The sequence below is a fragment of the Pan troglodytes genome, chromosome 3 (genome assembly GCF_028858775.2).
Source record: "Pan troglodytes isolate AG18354 chromosome 3, NHGRI_mPanTro3-v2.0_pri, whole genome shotgun sequence".
In the NCBI taxonomy this organism is placed as follows: Eukaryota; Metazoa; Chordata; class Mammalia; order Primates; family Hominidae; genus Pan; species Pan troglodytes.
In genome coordinates this window covers 149,447,859-149,472,453 of record NC_072401.2, presented here as the reverse complement: position 1 = coordinate 149,472,453, position 24,595 = coordinate 149,447,859, and the positions used below count along the sequence as shown (strand labels likewise).

General features: G+C 41.7%; 1 protein-coding gene across 7 annotated transcripts in view; it reads left to right on the top strand.

Moving 5' to 3' along the window:
* Positions 1-830: 830 nt before the first annotated feature.
* PRMT9 (protein arginine methyltransferase 9) overlaps positions 831-24,595 on the top strand; it is a 47,955-nt gene continuing 24,190 nt past the window's right edge. For 2 of the 7 annotated variants that reach the window (XM_063809054.1, XM_024356323.3), the window contains exons 1-5: positions 891-1,282; positions 11,084-11,320; positions 11,832-11,999; positions 14,208-14,310; positions 16,303-16,409. In XM_063809054.1, the coding sequence (XP_063665124.1) occupies positions 11,085-11,320; positions 11,832-11,999; positions 14,208-14,310; positions 16,303-16,409 (614 nt within the window). In that variant the 5' untranslated portion in view covers positions 891-1,282; position 11,084. Of the gene's footprint in view, positions 1,283-4,611; positions 4,761-11,083; positions 11,321-11,831; positions 12,000-14,207; positions 14,311-16,302; positions 16,410-24,595 lie in introns of all 7 variants that reach the window. The other 5 variants (XM_024356322.3, XM_517474.8, XM_024356324.3 and 2 more) reach the window with 5 other exon arrangements.

Sequence of the window (24,595 nt, the reverse complement as noted above, 5' to 3'; positions counted from 1 at the left end):
TCAGAAAAAAGGGTAGTTCAGATAATTGGATCAGAAGAGAAGGCAAAAATGCATGACGTGTTTTTGAGAATTAGAGGAGCCCTCAAAATGTATTAGTGTGATATGCAAAATGCTCGATTTCAGATATTATCCATTAATGAATTTGAAAATGGGGACAAAAATAACTTTTCAGCCGTAATAACTATGCTCCCCTCCCTTTGAGTTTAGAATCTGTATCTTAGAGGCCACACTTGAATGTGGAAAAACTTTTTATTAATGTAAACACTATACAGTGATAAGACACGGAACAGTGAAATAACCCCTAAGTTCATCGTATAACTGAACAGATAGGTGGTCAGAGAACTTGGATTTGAACCATGCCTATGCCACTAGCTGGTTGTGTGACCTCGAGCAAGTCACTTCTCAAGATATCACGTTTGCCATCATTAAGACGAGTGTGATCCAAAGGTCCACCTAGCCAGGTTTTGTGAGAATGATTTGAAATGCCTGTGAAAGCATTTCCTCTACCACGTCTGAGATGCTTTTGTTATCTCCAGGTTCTTTCAGGTCTTGAAATTTTGTGCATCACGATCCAAAATGTCTTAAGCATCATCACAAATGCTTGACCGTCTCTCATGAGCGGGTGGCGCTTCGCGCTGCCTGGGTCTGTACAACAGGGTCTTGCAGTCGAAAGCCACACACTCCCGGAGTGCAAGAGAGAGAGAAAGATCTGCTTTCAGCCGGGAAAAAAAAAGGGCGCGAGACCGGACAGGTCCTGCCACAGACGTTCTCCTATGCTCACGCACAGTGGTCGCTCCTGCGGGAATGGGCGGCAGTGACGTGCCCACGTCGGGCGCGCTGACGTTCGCGTAGCGTGCGCCGCTGGCCAGGTGCGCAATAGTGGGGTATGCGTCACGGTCTGCGCCGCCCGCGGAGCCAGGACGGGGCGGAGCTTCCGCCTGGGCTGGGGTTGGCGTGTTCACCCGCGGCGGAGGGTAACTTTGCTGTACTGTTTTTTGAGCAGTTGTCTGGTCCCTGGAAGTGTAGCATCGAGAGAGTTTTCTAATTACGTTTACAAAATATCTTCCCTTTGGCCATACAAGTGGTGACTGCCATGTCGAACTCACGGCCCAGGTCCCGCCGAGACGCCGGGGGTGGCGCTGGGGCAGCCGGCCGGGACGAGCTGGTGTCGCGGTCCTTGCAGAGCGCAGAGCACTGTCTGGGCGTCCAGGACTTCGGCACTGCCTATGCCCACTACCTCCTCGTGCTCAGCCTGGCGCCGGAGCTGAAACACGACGTGAAGGTGAGGGTCCTTTTTTCTCACTTGCTGGCAGATCCAACGTCCTCGTAAAAAAAAAAAAAAAATAGAAAAAAAAAAAACGGAGGGGCTAGGGTGCCTGGGTGGGTGGTTGCTGTTAATATTTAGGGCCCTTTTCTCTCACTTGCTGGCCGATCCAACGTCCTCGTAAAAAAAAAGAAAAGAAAAAAGGCGGAGGGGCTAGGGTGCTTGGTTGGGTGTTTGCTATTAATGTTTACTGTTCACCCTTGACACCTTTCGTTTATTCACACCTACGACCAGCCCAGAGGAAAATCCTGCCGTCTTCACCTTCGAAATATGTCCAGAATCTTACCAGTTCTCACCATCTTCCCCTTTAGTACCCTGGTTCGAGCTTCAGTCATCTGCCAGCTGTTGCAGTCGGCTCTCAACTGAGCTCTCTCCTGCAGTCTGTGTCAACATAGCTAGCTTTTTGCAACAAAAGTCAAATGTTGTCATTTCTCAGTTTCAAAACTTTCATCTCGTTTAAAAATTTAAAGGCCCTCGAATTGGAAATGAGGTCTCACGTGATCCTCTTCTCCTTATATCTAATTTAAGCATGCCCTGGCTTGAGGGCTTTTGGATTTGTTATATTGTGTGTAGTAGGAATATAGTGGGCCTCTAGTTGAATAAAGTGTGTAATTAGCCTAAAGTGATTATCATTTAATGATGCGTTCTTTAAAGTTCAATTATTGGATTATTTGCAACAATTACTCTGTTGAAATGCTGTTCTTTTTTGAAGTACTTTTAGAATCTAAATTACGAAAAATGATTTAACTTAAAATTGCAATTACTTTGCTTCATTTAGACTGAGGGTTTGTCAACCTCAGCACTATTGACATTTTGAATGGGATAATTCTTTGTTATGGGGGAGGGGAGGTGTCCTGTGCATTGCAGTATGTTTGGCAGCATCCTTGATCTCTACCCACTAAATGTCAGTAGCGTCTAGATGTTTGTAGTTCATGTAAACTTAGTGTAAATTTCAGGACCAGCTGTCCTACTTGAGGAGGAGATGATATGTTGAGATACAGTTTGCTTCCCTTGGTAGGCAGCAGTAGAAAAATGGATCAACTCAAGTGATCTTTCCTCAGTTACTTGTTTCTTAGTTTCCTCTTCTGTGAAACAGGGACGCAGCCTCTCTTAAAAATGTTTACTGGGTATTAAAAGTATATTTAGACTGGGTGTGCTGGCTCACGCCTGTAATCCCAGCACTTTGGGAGGCGGAGGCGGGTGGATCACAAGGTCAGGAGTTTGAGACCAGCCTGGCCAATATGGTGAAAACCTGTCTCTACTAAAAATTAAAAAATTAGGCCGGGCGCGGTGGCTCACGCCTGTAATCCCAGCACTTTGGGAGGCAGAGACGGGCGGATCACCTGAGGTCAGGAGTTCGAGACCAGCCTCAACATGAAGAAACCCCGTCTCTACTAAAAGTACAAAATTAGCTGGGCGTGGTGGTGCATGCCTGTAATCACAGCTACTCGAGAGGCTGAGGCAGGAGAATTGCTTGAACCTGGGAGGCAGAGGTTGTGGTGAGCCGAGATCACGCCATTGCACTCCAGCCTGGGCAACAAGAGCGAAACTCTGTCTCAAAAAAAATAAAAAATAAAAATAAAAAATTAGCTGGGCGTGGTGGCATGTGCCTGTAGTCCCAGCTACTCAGGAGGCTGACGCAGAAGAATTGCTTGAACTCGGGAGGCGGAGGTTGCAGTGAGTCCAGATTGTGCCACTGCACTCCAGCCTGGGCGACAGTGTATGACTCCATCTCAAAAAGAAAAAATAAAAAAGTATATTTAAAATTTGTAGTGCAATGCCTGACATTCAGTAGGGTAAGCAACTAGTCTGTTTCCTGCTGAACAAAGTCTGTGTTTGTTTGTATGGGCCCCCTGTAAAATGCTCATTGCCTGCTACTCTATTCCCCATACCCAAACTCCGGCCACACCAAGCCACTTATCTGTAGACCCTCTGATCCATTTCATATAATCTGTGCAGGTTTTTTTTTTTTTTGATAGAGTCTCACTGTATCACGCAGGCTGGAATGCAGTGGTGCGATCTTGGTTCACTGCAACCTCCACCTCCTGGGTTCAAGCAATTCTCCTGCCTCAGCCTCCTGAGTAGCAGGGATTATAGGTGTTCGCCACCATGCTTGGCTAATTTTTATATTTTTAGTAGAGATGGGGTTTCACCGTGTTGGCCAGGCTGGTCTTGAACTCCTGACCTCAGGTGATCTGCCTGCCTTGGCCTCCCAAAGGGCTGGGATTACAGGCATGAGCCACCGTGCCCGGCCAGAATCTCCTTTCTTATCCTTGTCTCTCTAGTAAACTCCCTCAAGATTCAGTTCCAAGTATCAACGCTTTTGTATAAAATATGTGAAGATGATTTAAAATGTTTTAATGACTAAAGCTTTCCCTCTTTCCACAGTATTGCAGCATGGAGAGTGGATGGAGGGAGATGCAATTGGAATTAGAGTGACAGCGTTAAGGCTGTTGCTGTAGTCCAGCAAGTGGTTACAAGGGCCAGATTAGGTTGTAACTGTGGGAATGGAGAGGAGGTAACAGATTTAAAGATATTGAGAGAGCATTGGCTAGGTTTGAAACAGTGTATGTGGAGTTAAGGTACCATTATAAGGTGACTTTGTGGTTTGAGGTTGAGTGGTGTCTTAATCTTATAGCCTGTGTCAGAGGAGTATGATGAGTTCAGTTTAGAACATTTTGAACTTTTCCAAAATTAAATTTCTCTCTATAGGGCCTCTGTGAGGATAAGAACAAGATTTATGTTGCCTCAGTTCTTTGCACAAGGATTGTTCAGGAAATATTTGAGTTGGACTATATTTGCGATGGCTGGAGATCCATTGCCGGGTTGAAATGACTAATAGGAAGCCGTATCTATGAGTCTGAGGTTCAGAAGAGAAGGTCTTGACTAGAGATGTAAATGTAGCATCCATTAACACATGGGTGATAATAAATGCGTTAGGGATGGATGAGTGAAAAAAGAAGAGGGCCAAGGACAAACTCCAAAAACACAAGAGCTGACAAAAATGAGGCAGTTCTGGAGAATAAGGAGAATGTGATACAGCAGCTAAGAATGGGGGGAGTTTAGAGAGTGGTCAGACTAATTCTGCTTATTATTGCCATGTAGGTGGTAAAATTCATTCATTTGTGCACTTGTTCAGAAAACAGTGCCTACTAAAGTTAAATGAAGTTTAAGGTGATTGTTCAATAGTGATTAAGTTCGATTGCTCGGAATCTTCAACTAATGATGTATATTCTTTCATCTTTTATGTTATTGACTAATTCATAATTTTTTTCTTATTTGTAAAGGAAACTTTTCAGTACACACTTTTCAGATGGGCTGAAGAGCTTGATGCTCTCAGTCGGATACAAGACTTACTTGGTTGCTATGAGCAGGCCTTGGAACTGTTTCCTGATGATGAAGTGATTTGCAATAGTATGGGGGAGCATCTCTTCAGGTTTGTAGTGATTTTAGTATTACTTGTTAAGAATTATTCTGTATTAGTCTGGATAGGGATAAACCATACTGTAATTTTAACAGGGAAAGTTTAATATGGAGAATTATTAAGGAGAATTGAAAAGAATAGCAGATATATAATATCATAGCAGTTTTAATATTTTGTAATATACGGCATAATAGCCACTGCCCTTAGGAGTAAGACAGAATATCCAAGGAAGAGTTCCCCTCACTGGGCTGAGTGCCACCCCTTATTGGAGAGGGCACAGCTGTGATTCTTAGGATGGCAGAAAAGTCACTGTAGTGCCTTGCCAGGGAACTTCTTGTAAATTTGTTTTCTGGACCTGGGTATAGTTTTGCCTCTTGGGATGCCAGAGAAAGCCTCATGGGGAAGTATCTTATCAGAGGTACTCCATTACAAAACCGTATAGTAGGGTAAGAAGCCTTGGGGAAGCTGCTGACCCTTGGATGCTGCTAGCTGCCATGCATTTCAGGAGCTTGGTGCTAGACAAGCCCTATGCAGGAAGCAAAACTCTTTCTTGCTACAGTGTCTCTCCAGCACTGTTTTTTTTGGGGGCAGAGTCTCACTTTGTAGTCCAGGCTGGAGTGAAGTGGCGTGATCTCAGCTCACTGCAACCTCTCCACCTTCTGGGTTCAAGTGATTCTCGTTCCTCAGCCTCCTGAGAAGCTGGCATTACAGGCGCCTGCCACCCCACCCAGGTAATTTTTGTATTTTTAGTAGAGACAGGGTTTCGCCATGTTGGCCAGGCTGGTCTCGAACTCCTGACCTCAAGCGATCCACCTGCCTCAGCCTCCCAAAGTGCTGGGATTACAGGTGTGAGCCACTGCACCTGGCCTCCAGCACTTTTTTTTTTTTGAGACAGTGTGTCACTGTGTCACTCAGGTTGGAGTGCAGTAGCACCATCATGGCTCATGGCAACCTTGACCTCCCAGGCTCTGGTGATCTCACCTCAGCAGCGCCCCCACCTGCGCTCCAGTAGCTGGAATTGCAGTACATGCCACCACACCTGGCTAATTTTTTGTCTTTTTTGTAGAGACAGGATTTTGTCATGTTGTTGCCCAAGCTGGTCTGGAACTCCTGGGCTCAAGCGATCCTCTGGCCTTGGCCTCCCAAAGCACTGGGATTACAGACTTGAGCCACCGCACCCGGCCTCTCCGCACTTTTTACCAACAAAGCTTACCCTTGTGCCAACTGGTGGGAGAATATTAAAGGGCCAGATACAATTTTCACAGAGCAGGCAAAAAAGGGTGAATTTGGCAATAAGTTGATAACTTACATGTTGGGAGTCTTGGAACCACTCCCAGATTTGCTGATTTGCTGGAAGGGCTCACAGGCCTCACCATATAGTCCTAGTCATGGCTCTTGTGTATTACTGTGAATGGATACAAAGCAAAATTTGCAAAGGGTAAATGTGTATGGGGCAAAGTGTAAAGGAAAACCAGGTGCAAGCCTCCAAAGTTCCTTTTTCAGTGAAGTCACGCAGGATGCACTTCATTCCCACGGTGAGTTATGACAGTACACGTGAAATGTTGCCAACCAGGGAAACTCATTAGAGGCTCAGTGCCCAGGGTTTCTACTGGGAGCTGGACACTTGGGTACCCTCTGCCTGGCATATACTAAAATCCTAGATTCCCAGAAGAAAAGCAGGTCAGCTGTTGAGCATAAACCACATTGTTTGTATAATCAGTTTAGGAATACTATCAGTTAGGATAGTGAGAACCCTCCCCAAATCCAAATTCCCAGATGCCAGCCAAGGGACAGTTTTGTAATCAGGCCTTTCAAAGGATGGCAGTCAGGCCTGCTATGTTAACTCTGCATACTAGTACATGTGCGTGAAGAATTCTGTGAAAGTACAGGAAATAAAATGAATGGTTAACATTGCTTCTGAGTTTGAACGTTTCAGAGTGATGGGGACTCAGCATGGTTCTGCCAAGTTTGAAAGTGACAACTGCTCACATTCGTAGGAATTTAGTTAATGAATCTCATTTTAAATGTTCCTTTTAGGTATTTTCATGCATTTCCTCACTAATTGCTTTCTCTTTCCCTCAAATCACATCCAGCTTAAAAAAACCTTAATGTTATGAATAATGAACTACAAAATTCCTAAGTGACCACAGAATTTCTCTTATTAAACGTATCTCGAGTTCATTAGTTCTTAACAATCAATCTGCTACCTTTGTCTCTGGTGCCCATGGGGCCCTTGCGTGGCTCACTAGACTGTGCAGGGCTAGGGCTCTGGGAATGCAGTGTATGTACTCTGTACAGTTTTAAGACATTAAATTAATAGAGCAATCAACTCAGTATTATGCTTTTTTTTTTCAGTGTGGAGAAATAATGTTTTATAAATAACTTTTAAGAAGAACATGGATCATTAACCTGACAAATGTACTCCCCTGTGATAATTAATGTAAACTCTTTATATGGTCATTCACAATAAGTTGTATGAATATTTATTACAATTTTGGATCGTATGTCTCTCCTCAGAAAAAATTTTGAGATTTGATGTGTAGAATTTTTTGTAACAATTGCTTATTTGAAAAAATTCTAGGTCGGGCATGGTGGCTCATGCCTATATTCCCAGCACTTTGGGAGGCCGAAGCAGGCAGATCAGTTGAGGTCAGGAGTTCGAGACCAGCCTGGCCAACATAGTGCAACCCTGTTTCTACTAAAAAAAATGCAAAAAGTAAACGGGTGTGGTGGCACGTGTCTGTAGTCCCAGCTACTCGGGAGGCTGAGGTAGGAAAATCGCTTGAACCTGGGAGATGGAGGTTGCAGTGAGCCAAAATTGCGCGACTGCACTCCAGCCTGGGTGACAGAGAGAGACTCCATCTCAAAAAAAAAAAAAAAAAAAAATTCTACCTGTCAAGAAGACAGAATGACTTTCTGTTGAGGCTGCTTAATAAATTGAAAATATAAACAAAGTAGTAGTGAGTTTTTTATGTATACATAAGTGTTTTTGTAAATGAAATGTAACTTTTTCATAGAACAGCCTTTTTTTCCTTTGGAATTTTTGTGTACTCTCCATAGAAACTTTATAGTTAGGAAAAACTGGTGAAAACAAAAAATTTTTGTTTTGGGTTTGTTTTAATACATCTAATTTCACTGCCTTGTACAAAATAATGGGAGAATTCTTGTTTAGGAAACATGATTATAATGTCCTATTTTATATAGAAAGATCCCTTTACATGTTCAGTAATTGTTCTCTAGTATCATTCTTTTCCTTATTTGGTTATATTAAGTTTTTTTTTTTTTTTTTGAGACGGAGTCTTGCTTTGTCACCCAGGCTGGAGTGCAGTGGCAGGATCTCAGCTCACTGCAACCTCTGCCTCCCAGGTTCAAGCAATTTTCATGCCTCAGCCTCTGGAGTAGCTGGAATTACAGGCACAAGCCACCACGCCCGGCTAATTTTTGTATTTTTAGTAGAGATGGGGTTTCACCATGTTGCCCAGGCTGGTCTCGACCTCCTGACCTCTAGTGATCCACCCGCCTCGGTCTCCCAAAGTGGCGCCCAAAGACATGAGCTATGACGTGCAGCCAAGTTGTATTAAGTTTTATTCAATGAAAAGTTCTATATAAGAAACACTTTGCCAAACTTTATTAGCTAGTCTCAGTAATGTAACTGCAAGGCATTTTAATAGTCTTAATTAACATGGCCTAGGGAGTGACAATGAATTCTCCTTTAAAAAACAAATATTTGATAGTTTTTAACTGTAGAGTATGTTAATAATTAGAAAAATAAGGCAGATAATTAACTGAGGGTTACTTGTTCATGTTAACAGCTAACCTGATCAGCTACAGCATCCATTTTCTACAAATTAGCAACCTCTTTCCACCTAAATGAAATTTGTTTGAAAATATTTTTAAAAATCTTTTTTTATGAATAATCTCCTCAAATTAGTTAAAAAAATCTATATTTTAATTCCAAAGTTTTCTTTTGTTCTTTATATAATGAGAGTTACTCTATAGGATTCAATTATATTTCCAGATTATACACGTACGGTGATCATAACATTCCAAGACTTATGTTTCAGGATAAACTCAATTTAACAGAAAAGTGGAACTCTACATACTTTTGACAGATTGTAACTTTTGGTGACCTGTTGTTGTAGGACATTAGTCTGAGCAGTTATCAGTCATTGAGACAAAAATACTTGGTATTAGTTTGCTTTGGGGAGATGTAACTAAGCAAAATTTCTAATTTGGACGGTAGCAGTTCAGAATTCGGGATAGTGTGAATGTGGCTTTTGCTATAGAATTTACCTTTGTTCTTGACTTACAATGGTTCTTGTTCTATACTCCTTTTGTCATCAAAAATAGCGTATCATTTACTCCCCACCAAAAGAATCTGTTCCAGGAGAAAAATATTTCCAAAGTAAATGATAGCTGCTTCTCCTGACACTTATTTGTGTAATAAAATGTGTCTAGAGTGTCTCAACTTCACAACCTTTTGTTAGTCCAGTAGCATCAGATTTAAACAAAATGTATTTAAATTGCTAATCAAGAAGATAATGTTTTTCCTAGTTAAAAAGGGCATTCTGGCATTCTTATGCTTCACTGATATGTTGTATCATATCAGTGATACATATTGGGTCTTTCAATGAGATATGCTTTAATGGAGTAGATTATATATTTTTTAGATTAGAGTTTCAGTTTAAGGAAATTGATAATGTATTAAATATCAAACCTAAGGGAAGCACAAACCCAGGAAATTATTAGGGGTGTGTTTAATACCCATTGCTGAATTAGTCTCACAAAAAATAATGATTACATACAATGTACATGGTACTATACTATGTACAATGGTAGTTGCAAATAAGAACAAGATAGTTCTACCTTCAAGATAACTTAAAATAACATATATTGACTGAAAACATTGAAATTTTCACCTAAATCATGAATGTCTCTTATTTGACATAGGACCATTGCTTTTTGTTAGAGTGCAGTCCCGTTTGGACTTCTAGAATGTCTCTTTTGCTTAAACCATACCTGGAATGAATAGTATGATTAAGTTTCTCTAGCTGGGCGCGGTGGCTCACGCCTGTAATCTCAGCACTTTGGGAGGCCGAGGTGGGTGAATCACCTGAGGTCGGGAGTTTGCGACCAGCCTGACCAACATGGAGAAACCCCATCTCTACTAAAAATACAAAATTAGCTGGGCAACAAAAGCGAAACTCTGTCTCAAAAAAAAGAAAAAAAAGTTTCTCTAAACTTGGCAGAATGCTTAAAGGTACTTATGAAGAACTGTGAATGAAGAGGGTTCTACTAGCTCAATTCTGTTCCATGTGTGGTCCACACATTGGTGCTCACCCACAGATTACTGGTTAATGACAGGTAAGTATAGAAATTGAGAGTAAGTGTTTGGAAATGGGTGTAGCAACTTGACATTGCTGTAAATCCAAGCATATGGTTAGGAAACTCTAATGCAGAAGAGAGTATATAGATCAGTTTGGGTGCTGCTGAAATCTGATATTACGTGAGCTCCATATGAATCACGTGCAATACAGCCATATCAGTCTGCAAACAATTAGATGTTTAAGAAAGGGAGGATTCTCTCCTTCTCAGTATTGCACTTGACTAGTCTTAAAAATAAAAAATTAAGAAAAAAAGGGAGGAGAGGTTCTTCGTTACAGATAGTTTGAGAAGCACTGTTCTAGAGGGTTGGATAGGTTTTTTTTTCTCCTTTTATTTTTTATTTGCTCACATATAATTAAATAGTACTTAATTTTAAGTGACTTGCCTTTGATTTTCTTCCAGAGCATTTATTTAGCTTAGTGTCTGTAGGCACAATGGTTCCCTTTCTGCGGTGATATTTATTTACTTAGTATGATATTTAGTTAAAATACGTAATTATAATAACAAGTACAACTGACATAAACTGATCTGGCAGCAAATACAACTGACTCTTGATGACTGTTCAACTCAGTTGCTGAGACAAAAGGCATGCCGGCCCCCACAAAGAGGAGCCTACTAAGCCATAGGCAATAGTGTGTTGTACAGAGGGAATGGAGTTGGCTAAATGGAGGATGACTGTGAGAGCTTCTGCTATACATTAGTATAACAGTAATTTATACTCAGGTACTTGTTTGTCTCCCGGAATATATAAATGTAGTGGTTCAGAAAAGAAAGAAATACTGAGGCTTGCAGTCCTCACAGACAGCTTCCCAAAAGAAGTAGCACTTGGATTGGCAGGATTTGGGGTGCTGGCATGGAATTCCCAGGCCAAGTGAGTGGCATAAACAAAGGTACTGCAGTTGGTAGCATATAGTTGAATATATTTTGTCTTTTGTCATTTTTTACTCTAGAATGGGCTTTAGGGATGAAGCAGCTGGGTATTTTCATAAAGCAGTGAAGCTAAACCCTGATTTCAGTGATGCAAAGGAGAATTTTTATCGTGTTGCAAACTGGTTGGTGGAACGCTGGCACTTTATCATGCTTAATGACACCAAGAGGAATACAATTTATAATGCAGCAATCCAAAAGGCAGTTTGTCTGGGGTCCAAAAGTGTTTTGGACATTGGAGCAGGAACTGGAATACTAAGGTTGGTAGTAATTGCATTTTAATGGTATATACATGTATTCTAATGTAAATTAAAGATTTTGCCAGATATGGAAAATTTAACATTGGAATTTAAAAGTATTTCTTATAATCTTGTTAGGGTTATTTATGTAACTATTATGTTTTTTACTATAACTTTTATCAAGAACTGGACATAACTGCTAAGAAAAATTTGGGATTATTGAAATTTTGAATAATGAATTTGAGTCTTTTTTATGTTAACATTCTGATGGAATCCAGTTGTCTAAGTTAAAGCCCATTAGTATTCATTAAAGATACAATGCCAGTTGTGTCTTTAATAGAGTAGATCCCATGGTTTATTGTATGATTTGTTTCTAGACAAGAATATTAGTTTATTTTTTAATGCAGAGTGAGTAATGGTTGTGTTAAAGAATAAAAGGAAAAACCCCACATTTTAGCATCATCATTTCCTTAAAATTTGAGAAAATACAGTAGATTATTTTTTCTTGATGGAGAACTTTTTTCCCTTGTAGCATGTTTGCTAAAAAAGCTGGAGCACATTCCGTGTATGCCTGTGAGTTATCCAAGACCATGTATGAACTTGCCTGTGATGTCGTGGCAGCAAACAAGATGGAAGCAGGGATCAAACTCTTACATACGAAGTCACTTGACATAGAGATTCCAAAACATATTCCCGAAAGGTATTATCATGTAAACTAATTTTAGTGTTTATACTTCTCTATTTTTAAAAAACTAAGATATATTTCTAGCTTTCAGTCCAAACAAAATGCTACAAAACCCTTATTTTGTAAAGATATGGATATAGGATAAGATAGTTTATTATAAGACATATTTAAATTATATTCTTTATTAAAAATATTTAAAGATCTTGAGAAAAATTTGTGGCAAGGGATCAAATAAACTTGATCTTAGCAAGTTACTTTACCTTTGTTAATTTCAGTGTTCTCATTTGTAAAAATGGATAATTCATCCTGTGTGGTCAATAACTGCTTAAAAGTTGTACTTAAAAAGAAAACACAAGCAGTTCAGATTCAATGGACTTATCACATTTTGTGTTAATATACTTGTTTAAAATGAAAGCTTTGGAAATGTCAGCTGTCAGTATATTTTGGCATGGGCCCTTTAAATGATTTGAATATAAGTCATATAAGTCTTGGCTTTTTAGTATGTTTTCTCACTCCGATCCATATCACAAGGGTGATGGAATTTTAGAGCTAGAAGGAATTTGAAAATGATCTGGTTCCACACTAGTCATTTTAGAGACAAAGTTTTCTTTATGTAGCACTTACTTTACCTGTCTCTTCTGGGTTTAACTTCCAATCTTACTTCAATTCAGTTTGTATTGAAAGAAGATGTTTTTGTGCCTTATATCAACTATGACTTTAAAAAGTTTTCTTCCATATATATAATAGTATTTATCTTAACATAGTACCTAACACTTTTCAATCGTCTCTACATTTATTCTCATGAAAAAATTTCTATTAGATTAATGCAAATGTCATACCCATTTTATAGAAAAAAACACTAAAACACTGTCCTCAGTTGTCTTGTTCCACTTGGGCTGCCATAACGAAATACCACAGACTGGGTAGCTTTAACAATAGGCATTTATTTTCTCACAGTTCTGGAGGCTGGAAGACCATGATCAAGGTGTTGGCAAGTTTGGTTTCTTGTGAAGATTCTCTTCCTGGATTGCAGATTCTGCTTTCTTGTTGTGTCTTTACACGGCCTTTCCTTCTCCAGTATAGTCAGTTTCGGGGTTAAGGGCTTCAGTATGAATTTTGAGAGGGACATGAGTCAGCATGAATCAAAGTTACCTTAATTTAATCTACATTTTTCTCACAGATAATGTTGTAGAAAGATCTATTGGTTTTGAACCAGGAGCTATGGATTCCATATTAGACTATTATTAATTTATTTTGACCTTAAGCAAATGTCTAGACCTCAAGGTATTGGACCAGATGATTTGAAACACCTTTCACATTCTAAGTGTATGCAGTCATAAATACTGGATATTTTCTGTATATAAGAAGTTGGGTTTAGCCACTGGAGGATACCAAAGTCATTCTTACCCTCAAGGAACTTACAGTCTAGATAGGAAGATAAAGAATATTCATGAAACTTTTCTTATCTTCTAACTACATAAATGAGTGATACTGGCAATAAATGCTGAAGGAGTTCAGAGAAGGGAGAAACTATTTTCGTATGTCTTTGAGTAAAATTTTCTAGAAAGAAAGAATGGACAGAAGAGCAGAGTTCTGTGGACGAGGCTTTTTCTAAGACTCAGGCAGTGGGTAAAGCAAGAGAAGTGATAAGAGAGGCACAGTCAACATATAGGAGGCAAACATGGATGATGCAGTATCATAGAAGGTAGAGATAGATTTTGAGAAGGAGGGCTCTCTCCTGCAATCAGTGTTATTTGGAGATAAAAAAATGATAACTGAGAAAGAGGATTCATTTTGATAAGTAGGGAGTTATTGATGGTAGAGAATATTTTTATAGACTGTTGGAGTTGGAAGTCTTCTTGCTTGGCATTAAGGAAGAGATTGATAAAGGTAATGGGTGTGAACCACTCTTAAAGATGTAGGCAATGAAAAAATAACCTGGAGAGAGAACAAGGCCAAGTGAAGTTTGTCATTCCCCACCTCCCCCCACCCTCCATCTTCCAAACCAAGGAGAAGGAGCCAGTGGAGAACAAAGGAGCTTAAGGAACATTCGAGTAAAGTTCCTCAAGATTCAGTAGTAGATCTTAAAAATGAAATGTATTAGGATATTTTACATATGGACTGTTTCTATAATATACTCTTCCTTTCTCCTCTCAGCTTTGACATCTTTATATAATAGCATGATATTTTACTTACATATATCTTTAAAAAATCATTCTATAGAGTGTCCCTAGTTGTAACAGAAACTGTCGATGCAGGTTTATTTGGAGAAGGAATTGTGGAGAGTTTGATTCATGCATGGGAGCATTTACTTTTACAGCCAAAGGTAAGCAGTATGAAAATACTTAAAACTGATTAAGAATTCGTTATTTCATCAGAGATTTATTGAATCCTTAGTATATTTACAAAACAATATGAAATATATTTTCCATTGCCAAGGTGTACATACTGCGTGGTTGGAAAGAAATCTATGCAAAAAACTTTTACTGGCCGGGTGCAGTGGCTCATGCCTGTAATCCCAGCACTTTGGGAGGCCAAGGTGGGTGGATCACCTGAGGTTGGGAGTTCGAGACCAGCCTTACCAACATGGAGAAACCCCATCTCTACTAAAAATACAAAATTAGCCGAGTGTGGTGGCACATGCCTGTAATCCCAGCTACTTGGGAGGCTGAGGCAGGAGAATCGCTTGAACCCGGGAGGTGGAGGTTGCAGTGAGTCGAGGTCACGCCATTGCACTCCAGCCTGGGCAACAAGAGCGAAACTCCGTCTCAAACAAAACAAAACAAAACAAAACAACATAAAAACATTTACTAACAACATGATTCAATGTATAATTATGTGCCTGAATGAGATATACAGGCAAAAATACTCCAGGGAAGAATTCATAGGAATTGAGATTACTTTATGGATGGACTGACTATGGAATTCTTGAGTAGGGTTGAAAAACGGAGGTACTTTCAGTCTTACAGACCTCACTGCCTAGAATTTTGGCAAATTATCAGAAGGGAGTATAGTAATAGCTGGTTTGGTACTGTTTTCAGGTACCTGTTGAACCCAGGCTATGGCTTGGACAGGACTATTATAATTGCCAAATTATATTTTGCATTGAAATCCTCTATTGTAGCCCACAAATCATTGACTTGGTTTATATGATATGTGTTATCAATGAAAGGATTTTAATATGTAATAAAAATTCAATATTAACAGAAAATTATTTGGATTTAAAATTGCTAGTTAAAGGTTGAAAAGAGCAATTTTTTTTTTTTTGAAGTAGCAACAGGGTTTCACCATGTTGGCCTGGCTGGTCTTGAACTCCTGGCCTCAAGTGATCCACCTGCCTTGGTCTCCCAAAGTGCTGGGATTGCAGGTGTGAGCGAACGTTCCTGGCCAAGCAATTTATTTTTTAAGTAGGTATTGATACTGATTTCTTGATCAAAGTCATACCCAAGTCTTTTTTTCTATGCAGACTTACAGTCCTTTCCCCCCGATCCTCCCTCTTTTCTTGTATCCTTTGCATTTGTATTGTGAGAAAAAAAAATATATATTCATACATATATAGCAATGAAAATACTTATTCTGTTTTTTTGAGATGGGGTCTCACTCTCTTGCCCAGGTAGGAGCACAGTGGCACGTTTTTTAGCTTACTGCAGCCTCAAACTCCCGGGCTCAAGTGGCCCTCCCACCTCAGCCTCACAATGTCACCACACTTGGCTAATTAAAAAAAATTTTTTTTTCTGTAGAGACAGGGTCTTGCTATGTTGCCTAGGCTGGTCTCAAACTCCTGGCCTCAAGTGGTCCTCTCTCCTTGGCTTTCCAAAGTGCTGGAATTGCAGGTGTGAGCTGCCAGGCCTGGCCAAAAATACTTTTTTTTTTTTTAAAAGATGGAGTCTTGCTCTGTAGCCCAGGCTGGAGTGCAGTGGCGTGATCTCGGCTCACTGCAGCCTCTGCCTCCTGGGTTCAAGCGATTCTCCTGCCTCAGCCTCCCAAGTAGCTGGGACTACAGGCGCGTGCCACCACGCCCAGCTAATTTTTTATGTTTTTAGTAGAGATGGGGTTTCACCATGTTAGCCAGGATGGTCTTGATCTCCTGACCTCGTGATCCGCCTGCCTTGGCCTCCTAAAGTGCCGGGATTACAGGCGTGAGCTACAGTGCCCAGCCCAAAAATATTTTTTAAGGAAGAAAAAAAAACCTTTAACTTACTTTATCCTTACTTATTGTCTTTTTAGGTTTTTTAAATTATATTTTCACAGCTTATCATTATGCACACACATTTTTACATACATGTGATAACGTAATTCTTATTGTTATTTTTTTTAGACCAAAGGTGAAAGTGCTAATTGTGAAAAGTATGGGAAAGTTATACCAGCAAGTGCTGTTATATTTGGGATGGCAGTAGAATGTGCAGAGATAAGAAGACATCATAGGTAAGTGTATTAGTCCATTTTCACACTGCTATAAAGCACCTCCTAAGATTGGGTAATTTATAAAGGAAAGAGGTTTAAATGACTCACAGTTCTGAATGCTGAGGAGGCCTCAGGAAACTTACAAACATGGCAGAAGGGGAAGCAGGCACGTCTTATATGGCAGCAGGCAGGTTATTGGGGGCAGAGAGAGAGAGAGAGACAGCACGAGACCACGTGGGTGAGTGTAGGAAAAACTACCATTTGTAAAACCATCAGATCTTGTGAGAATTCACTCCCTATCATGAGAACAGTGTGGAAGAAACCGTTCTCATAATCCAGTCACTTCCCTCCCTCAACATGTGGGGATTACAATTTGAGATGAGATTTGGGTGGGGACACAGAGTCAAACCATATCAGTAAGTGACTATTTAAATAGTAAATATTGAAAAATAGTAATTGTAAAGAGAATATTACAGAGGTTAGTTAATAAATATGTATTTGGGTGAGGATTTGTAGTTTTGTGACCTTTAAATTCATGCTGCTTACACTGGTCTTATTCTTTTTTTTTTTTGCCTATTTTAAATGAAACTTCATGGTTAAAGCCAGTTTTTTTTTTAAAATGGAAAATTAATTTTGATACAACTTAGGACTCTAGTTGTGATATATTCATGTAGAAAAATACTAAGTTCTGACTGATTTTAGGTGAAGTTGGAATGAAAGATTCCACTGTGAAAATAAATTTTGGTCTTAATTACTTCAATTTCCCTTTTCTTAATAATTTCACTAATACTGTAATGATTTGTAGTTGGGCTGGATGGAATTTTAGGATCTTTCTAAGCTTCTACCAATAACTTAATCGTAAATGTAGCATATAAATATTTTAGGACATACTGATAAGTGGTTTGAAAAAAATGAAAACCACTGTGAACCCCTCACCAGTAAGTAACTACTTTTCATCTTTGTTATATATTCCTTTACTCTTTTTCTTTGTATGTTACAGGGAGATAGTAAAAATGTTTAGAGATTGGTAGGACACAGGGCACTAACCAGACAGTGGACTTAATTAGCAGATTGGCTGAATTAGAATGTACTGGTTGAATATTAGTTCCATTTAAGTAAATGTAGGTGTGTGTAAATTTAATTTTCTTTAAAAACTCAGTAAATATATTTGCTTTTCCTTTGTGAGCCTTTTCATGTAATAGATTTGGTTCATGACTTTAAAAAATCAACTTCTTGGTGTTGTAGTTACTGGAGTTTAGAATTTTTGGATTGCTTCCACTTTTCTGCTTTTAAGAAGTAGGATAAACATCTTTGCACTTATGTCTTGTGGACTTGTTTCTATTATTTTCTTAGGATAAATTCCTTAATAAGGAATTACTGGGTTAAAGAATATGTACAGTTTTCAGGCTGTAGGGATGCCTTACTGCATTGCCCACCAGAAAAGCTAGATTGTGTCTTGCTGAGATTTCTTGCTGTAACATGGCTGGACCCCTTCCCTCAATAGTTCCTCTTTAGGAGACCACTAATATTGTTTGTCTAAGCAAAGGAGAAATTAAATGGCTGGTATCTACATTTTGAAAAAGAATAACTTTATTATTGACTCACTTATTTAGCAAATGAGTGCCTGATTACAGTAGAAGCACCATAGGAGCTTTTGTAAAAATAAAAAGGGTTTACAGTTTGATTGAATAGGTGTAGGTCTGGATGAATGAGGCCAATATCTTTTTTTTTTTTTTTTTTTTTTTAAACAAAGTTCAGCATTATGGGTTGAGGACTATGAAGAAAGGTGTTGACAAAATAAATGTGAGTGCTACTGTTTTACCTGGTAGAAACATTTATAAATCATTATTAGAAAAATTGCCATTTGGCACCTAATCAGCTGAATTTAATGCTCTTCTCAATAAGCAAATGTTTAAGAATATCCAAGGAAACTAAACTTGCCTTATTAGATATAAAAACCTAGAAGTAAAAAACAGCAATGTATTGATGCAGAAAGACAAATACATCAGTGGAACACAATAAAGAATCTAGATACAGACCTTTGAATTTATGTGGATTTAGTATATGATACAGGTGTGATATTTCAGATCATTGGGGAAGGGATAAACTATTCAGGAAATGGAAATGGTGTGCTTCATTTGGGGAAAAAAGTTAGATCCCTACTTTTAATTCTGGGTGAGTTAAACATCTGAGGGTCAAAAAATCTATTTGATGGAGACCTTCCAAAGCAAAACACAGAGTAGGGCCCAGAGGCCACAGAACATTGACAAATGTGACCACATTTTAAAACAATTGAAAAAAATCTATCTGGTGAAGGATACTATAAAGTTAAAAAACAAGTGACAGACTGAGATAAATATTTGCAACTTTTATAACAAAGCATGAATATAATTGTCTATTAATCAGAGAAATGGAAATTAAAACCAATGGGATAACAATTTCTAACTGCTTATGTTAGCACATTAAAGTTGTTTGATATCTTATTTTCTCATAGGTTTATGGAAAATTTATACACTGTTAGTGCAACATTTTAGTAGCTTGATTTGGCCTTTTCTAGCAACACTAAAGATGTTTGTAGTCCTTGATCTAGCATTTCCGTGTCTGGGAATTTATCCTGATAAATACTCATACATGTGTGCAGTGATGTGTGTACAAGGATGTTCACTATAATACTGTAATTGGAAAAATCAAAGCAAACAAATTATCTGAATGTTTATATTAATAAGAAAGTATTTCAATAAATTATGATGTAACAGTCACCTAATGTAGTATTATGCAAAAAAATGGTTAAGGTACATGTATAGACAAGGAAAGAAGTTTATGGCATACTATTAAGTGAGAAAGACAAGGCATAATCTTAGGAGCAGTGAGCATACATAGAACTCAGATCTTGGTTTTTAAATACCATTTCTCACCAAAAGGAATTATACCTTCTTGGAGCAATGGCTGATTCCAGTACTGGGGTGGAATAGATTCAATATGATTCTGGGGCATCCTGTATTAGAAAGTGAGGAAGTGCTCAAAAAGGGATTTGGTGGGGGAAAGGGGAGCAAAAGGACACAGCAGCATGCTTGAAGACTCTCCCACTGGCCAAATCTGGGACAATTTAATCACCAAAATAAATAAGGGCCCTAATGGATTGAAACCCTCTGAATAAGAATCCCTGAATTTCTATGTATCTTAAGCAGATTAATAAATACATAAATGGGGATAAAAGTACAGCTCGTCCTTACAGTAAATGCCAACTAATAGTATAGAAAAAATGAGGCAGAATTAGTTTTTGGAAGGCAAGAATCATCAATAGATGCTAAATCAATGGAGGGAAATCTGATGAGGATCAGGGCATTTATATAGTTTCAAAGTATCTTTGAAATTACTACAAAAGGAAAGATTGTAAGTATATAGGGAAGAAGCCAGACAACATCTTTTTTTTTTTGTTTGTTTAGACAGAGTTTTGCTCTTGTTTCCCAGGCTGGAATGCAGTGGCGCGATCTTGGCTCACTGCAACCTCCGCCTCCCATGTTCAAGTGATTCTCCTGCCTCAGCCTCCCAAGTAGCTGGGATTACAGGCATGCCTGCCACCATGCCCGGCTGATTTTTTGTATTTTTTTTTAGTAGAGAGGGGTTTCATCATGTTGGCCAGGTTGGTCTCGAACTCCCGACCTCAGGTGATCCGCTTGCCTCGGCCTCCCCAAGTGCTGGGATTACAGGCGTGAGCCACTGTGCCTGGCCTGTTTTTTTAAAAAATTTAATTTAATTTAATTTTACTTTAAGTTCTGGGATACATGTGCAGAACATGCAGGTTTGTTACATAGGTATACATGTGCCATGGTGGTTTGCCGCACCTATCAACCCATCATCTAGGTTTTAAGCCCCGCATGCATTAGTTATTTGTCCTAATGCTCTCCCTCCCCTTGCCCCTATCCCCCAACAGGCCCTGGTGACCACACAACATCTTAACCAAGTGATTAAAGCTAACATCAACAGTAAGATTGCTCCAGATTTGATGCTTTGAGGATGCATTGCTTATATAGTACCACATCCAAAATGTACAGCCTGCAATCTAATTGTGAGAAAACCTTGGACAAACCCTAGTTGGGACCATTCTGTAAAACAATTGGCCTACCTTCTTAAAAAATGTCAGTGACATGAGAGACAAAGCAAAGATGAAGAACTGTTTAAGATGAAAGGAGATTAAAGAGACAGGACAGCTAAATTGAAACTATGACCTGTATTGGGGAAAAAAACTATATATTTTGATCTTGCTGTGTTGCCCTGGTTGGAGCACAGTGGCTCAATCATGGCTCACTGCAGTCTTGACCTCCCAAGCTCAAGTGATCCTCCTACTTCAGCCTCCTGAGGAGCTGCAACCACAGGTGTGCACCACTATGTCTGCTTAATTTTTTAAAGTTTTATAGAGACAGGGTCTTGCTGTCTTGCTGTGTTGAACTCCTGGACTCAAGGGATCCTTCTGCCTTAGCCTCCTAAAGTGCTTGGATTACAGGCATGAGCCACTGTGCCCTGCCTGCGTTATTGATTTTTGATTCAGTTGACAAATACAGAATATGAACTGTAGGTTAGATAATACTGAATTTGATTGCTGTGATTAAGAGAATATTCTCATTTTTAATAAAGATACACAAGTATCTTTTGAGAGATAAATAGGCATGATGAATATAACCTACTCACAAATGATACAGAATGTTTCAGTAATGTACAAATAGAGTGTTATATACAAATATTAAAAAAAGGTATGGAAGGATACACATTAAACTTTTAACAGTGAAGAAATGAGAGGACGAATACTGTGAAGGTGGACTTTTTACCATATGGCTTGAAGTTTTGACAATATATATTCACGTAGTTTATAATACATTAGCAAGAAATTGTCTGGCTGGGCGCAGTGACTCACGCCTTTAATACCAGCACTTTGGGAGGCAAAGGTGGGCAGATGGCCTGAGCTCAGGAGTTTGAGAGCAGCCTGGGCAACACAGCGAAACCCTGTCTCTATAAAAAATACAAAAATTAGCTGGGCGTGGTGGCATGCACCTGTAGTCCCAGCTACTCAGGAAGCGGAGATAGGAGAATTGCTTGAGCCTGGTAGATGGAGGTTGTTGCAGTGAGCCAAGATCACACCTTTGTACTCCAGCCTGGGCGACAGCATGAGACCTTGTCTCACACACAAAAAATTGTCACATCTTTTTTGTTTCAACTTGTGACTTTTAATTTTGAGTTATTGAAATCATAGTAGGCCGGGCGCGGTGGTTCATGCCTGTAATCTCAGCACTTTGGGAGGCTGAGGCGGGCGGATCATGAGGCCAGGAGATCGAGACCATCCTGGCTAACACGGTGAAACCCCGTCTCTACTAAAAATACAAAAAAGTAGCCAGGCGTGGTGGCAGGCGCCTGTAGTCCCAGCCACTCGGGAGGCTGAGGCAGGAGAATGGCGTGAACTGGGGAGGCTGAGCTTGCAGTGAGCCGAGATTGTGCCACTGCACTCCAGCCTGGGCGACAGAGCAAGACTCTGTCTCAAAAAAAAAAAAAAAAAATCATTAGTAGTTCCATTTGCTGATTCATCTTTTGAGAGTGTAATAATCTGTAAAAGTAGATTATTTGAACTTTTGAAATTTTATAAAGGCAAATTCTCTTAAAAAAGTGCCACTGAGATGAGGTAAGGTGAGATGAGGTTGGAGTAGTTTCCTTTTACAAAATGTTTAAATTTTCATTGTAAATTTTCTTTTTTTTTTTTTCTTTTTTATTGATCATTCTTGGGTGTTTCTTGCAGAGGGGGATTTGGCAGGGTCACAGGACAATAGTGGAGGGAAGGTCAGCAGATAAACAAGTGAACAAAGTTCTCTGGTTTTCCTAGGCAGAGGACCCTGCGGCCTTCCGCAGTGTTTGTGTCCCTGGGTACTTGAGATTAGGGAGTGGTGATGACTCTTAACAAACATGCTGCCTTCAAGCATCTGTTTAACAAAGCACATCTTGCACTGCCCTTAATCCATTCAACCCTGAGTGGATACAGCACATGTTTCAGAGAGCACAGGGTTGGGGGTAAGGTCACAGATAAACAGGATCCCAAGGCAGAAGAATTTTTCTTAGTACAGAACAAAATGAAAAGTCTCCCATGTCTACCTCTTTCTACACAGACACGGTAACCATCCGATTTCTCAATCTTTTCCCCACCTTTCCCCCCTTTTTATTCCACAAAACCGCCATTGTCTTCATGGCCCGTTCTCAATGAGCTGTTGAGTACACCTCCCAGATGGGGTGGTGGCCGGGCAGAGGAGCTCCTCACTTCCCAGTAGGGGCGGCCGGGCAGAAGCGCCCCTCACCTCCCGGACGGGGCGGCTGGCCGGGCGGGGGGCTGACCCCCCCACCTCCCTCCCGGACGGGGCGGCTGGCCGGGTGGGGGGCTGACCCCCCACCTCCCTCCCAGACAGGGCGGCTGGCCGGGCAGAGGGGCTCCTTACTTCCCAGTAGGGGCGGCCGGGCAGAGGCGCCCCTCACTTCCCGGATGGGGCGGCTGGCCAGGCGGGGGGCTAACCCCCCCACCTCCCTCCCGGACAGGGCGGCTGGCCGGGCAGAGGGGCTCCTCACTTCCCGGTAGGGGCGGCCGGGCAGAGGCGCCCCTCACCTCCCGGACAGGGCGGCTGGCCGGGCGGGGGGCTGATCCCCCCACCTCCCTCCCGGAAGGGGCGGCTGGCCGGGCGGGGGGCTGACCCCCCCACCTCCCTCCCGGACGGGGCGGCTGGCCGGGTGGGGGGCTGACCCCCCCACCTCCCTCCCGGACAGGGCGGCTGGCCGGGCGGGGGGCTGATCCCCCCACCTCCCTCCCGGATGGGGCGGCTGGCCGGGTGGGGGGCTGACCCCCCCACCTCCCTCCCGGACGGGGCGGCTGGCCGGGCAGAGGGGCTCCTCACTTCCCAGTAGGGGCGGCCGGGCAGAGGTGCCCCTCACCTCCCGGACGGGGCGGCTGGCCGGGCGGGGGGCTGACCCCCCCACCTCCCTCCCGGACGAGGAGGGAGGACGCTCCTCACTTCTCAGACGGGGTGGCTGCCGGGCGGAGGGGCTCCTCACTTCTCAGACGGGGCGGTTGCCAGGCAGAGGGTCTCCTCACTTCTCAGACAGGGCGGCCGGGCAGAGACACTCCTCACATCCCGGACGGGGCGGCAGGGCAGAGGTGCTCCCCACATCTCAGACGATGGGCGGCCGGGCAGAGACGCTCCTCACTTCCCAGATGTGATGGCGGCCGGGAAGAGGTGCTCCTCACTTCCTAGATGGGATGGCGGCCGGGCAGAGACGCTCCTCACTTTCCAGACTGGGCAGCCAGGCAGAGGGGCTCCTCACATCCCAGACGATGGGCGGTCAGGCGGAGACGCTCCTCACTTCCCAGACGGGGTGGCTGCCAGGCAGAGGCTGCAATCTCGGCACTTAGGGAGGCCAAGGCAGGCGGCTGGGAGGTGGTTGTAGCAAGCCAAGATCACGCCACTGCACTCCAGCCTGGGCGCCATTGAGCACTGAGTTAACGAGACTCCGTCTGCAATCCCGGCACCTCGGGAGGCCGAGGCTGGCGGATCACTCGCGGTTAGGAGCTGGAGACCAGCCCAGCCGACACATCGAAACCCCGTCTCCACCAAAAAAATACGAAAACCAGTCAGGCGTGGCGGCGCGCGCCTGCAATCGCAGCCACTCGGCAGGCTGAGGCAGGAGAATCGGGCAGGGAGGTTGCAGTGAGCTGAGATGGCAGCAGTACCGTCCAGCTTCGGCTCGGCATCAGAGGGAGACCGTGGAAAGAGGGGAGAGGGGAGAGGGGGGAGGGGGGAGGGGAGAGGGGGGAGGGGGGAGGGGGGGGAGGGGAGAGGGGAGAGGGGAGAGGGGAGAGGGAGCTCTATCTACCACCGAGGTGTTCTAATGTTACCACCCATTGTAAATTTTCTTTTTTGTTTTTTTGTTTTTTTGAGACAGGGTCTCGCTCTCTTGCCTAGGCTGGAGTGCAGTGATGTGATCATAGCTCATTGCAGCCTTGAACTCCTAGGCTCAGGTGATCCTCCTGCTTCAGCCTCCCAAGTAACTAGAACTCTAGGCACACACAACCATACCTGGCTATTTTATTTTATTTTACTTAGAAGAATCTTGCTGTGTTGTCCATGCTGGTCTCTAACTCCTGGACTCAAGTGATCCTCCCACCTTGGCCTCCCAAAGTA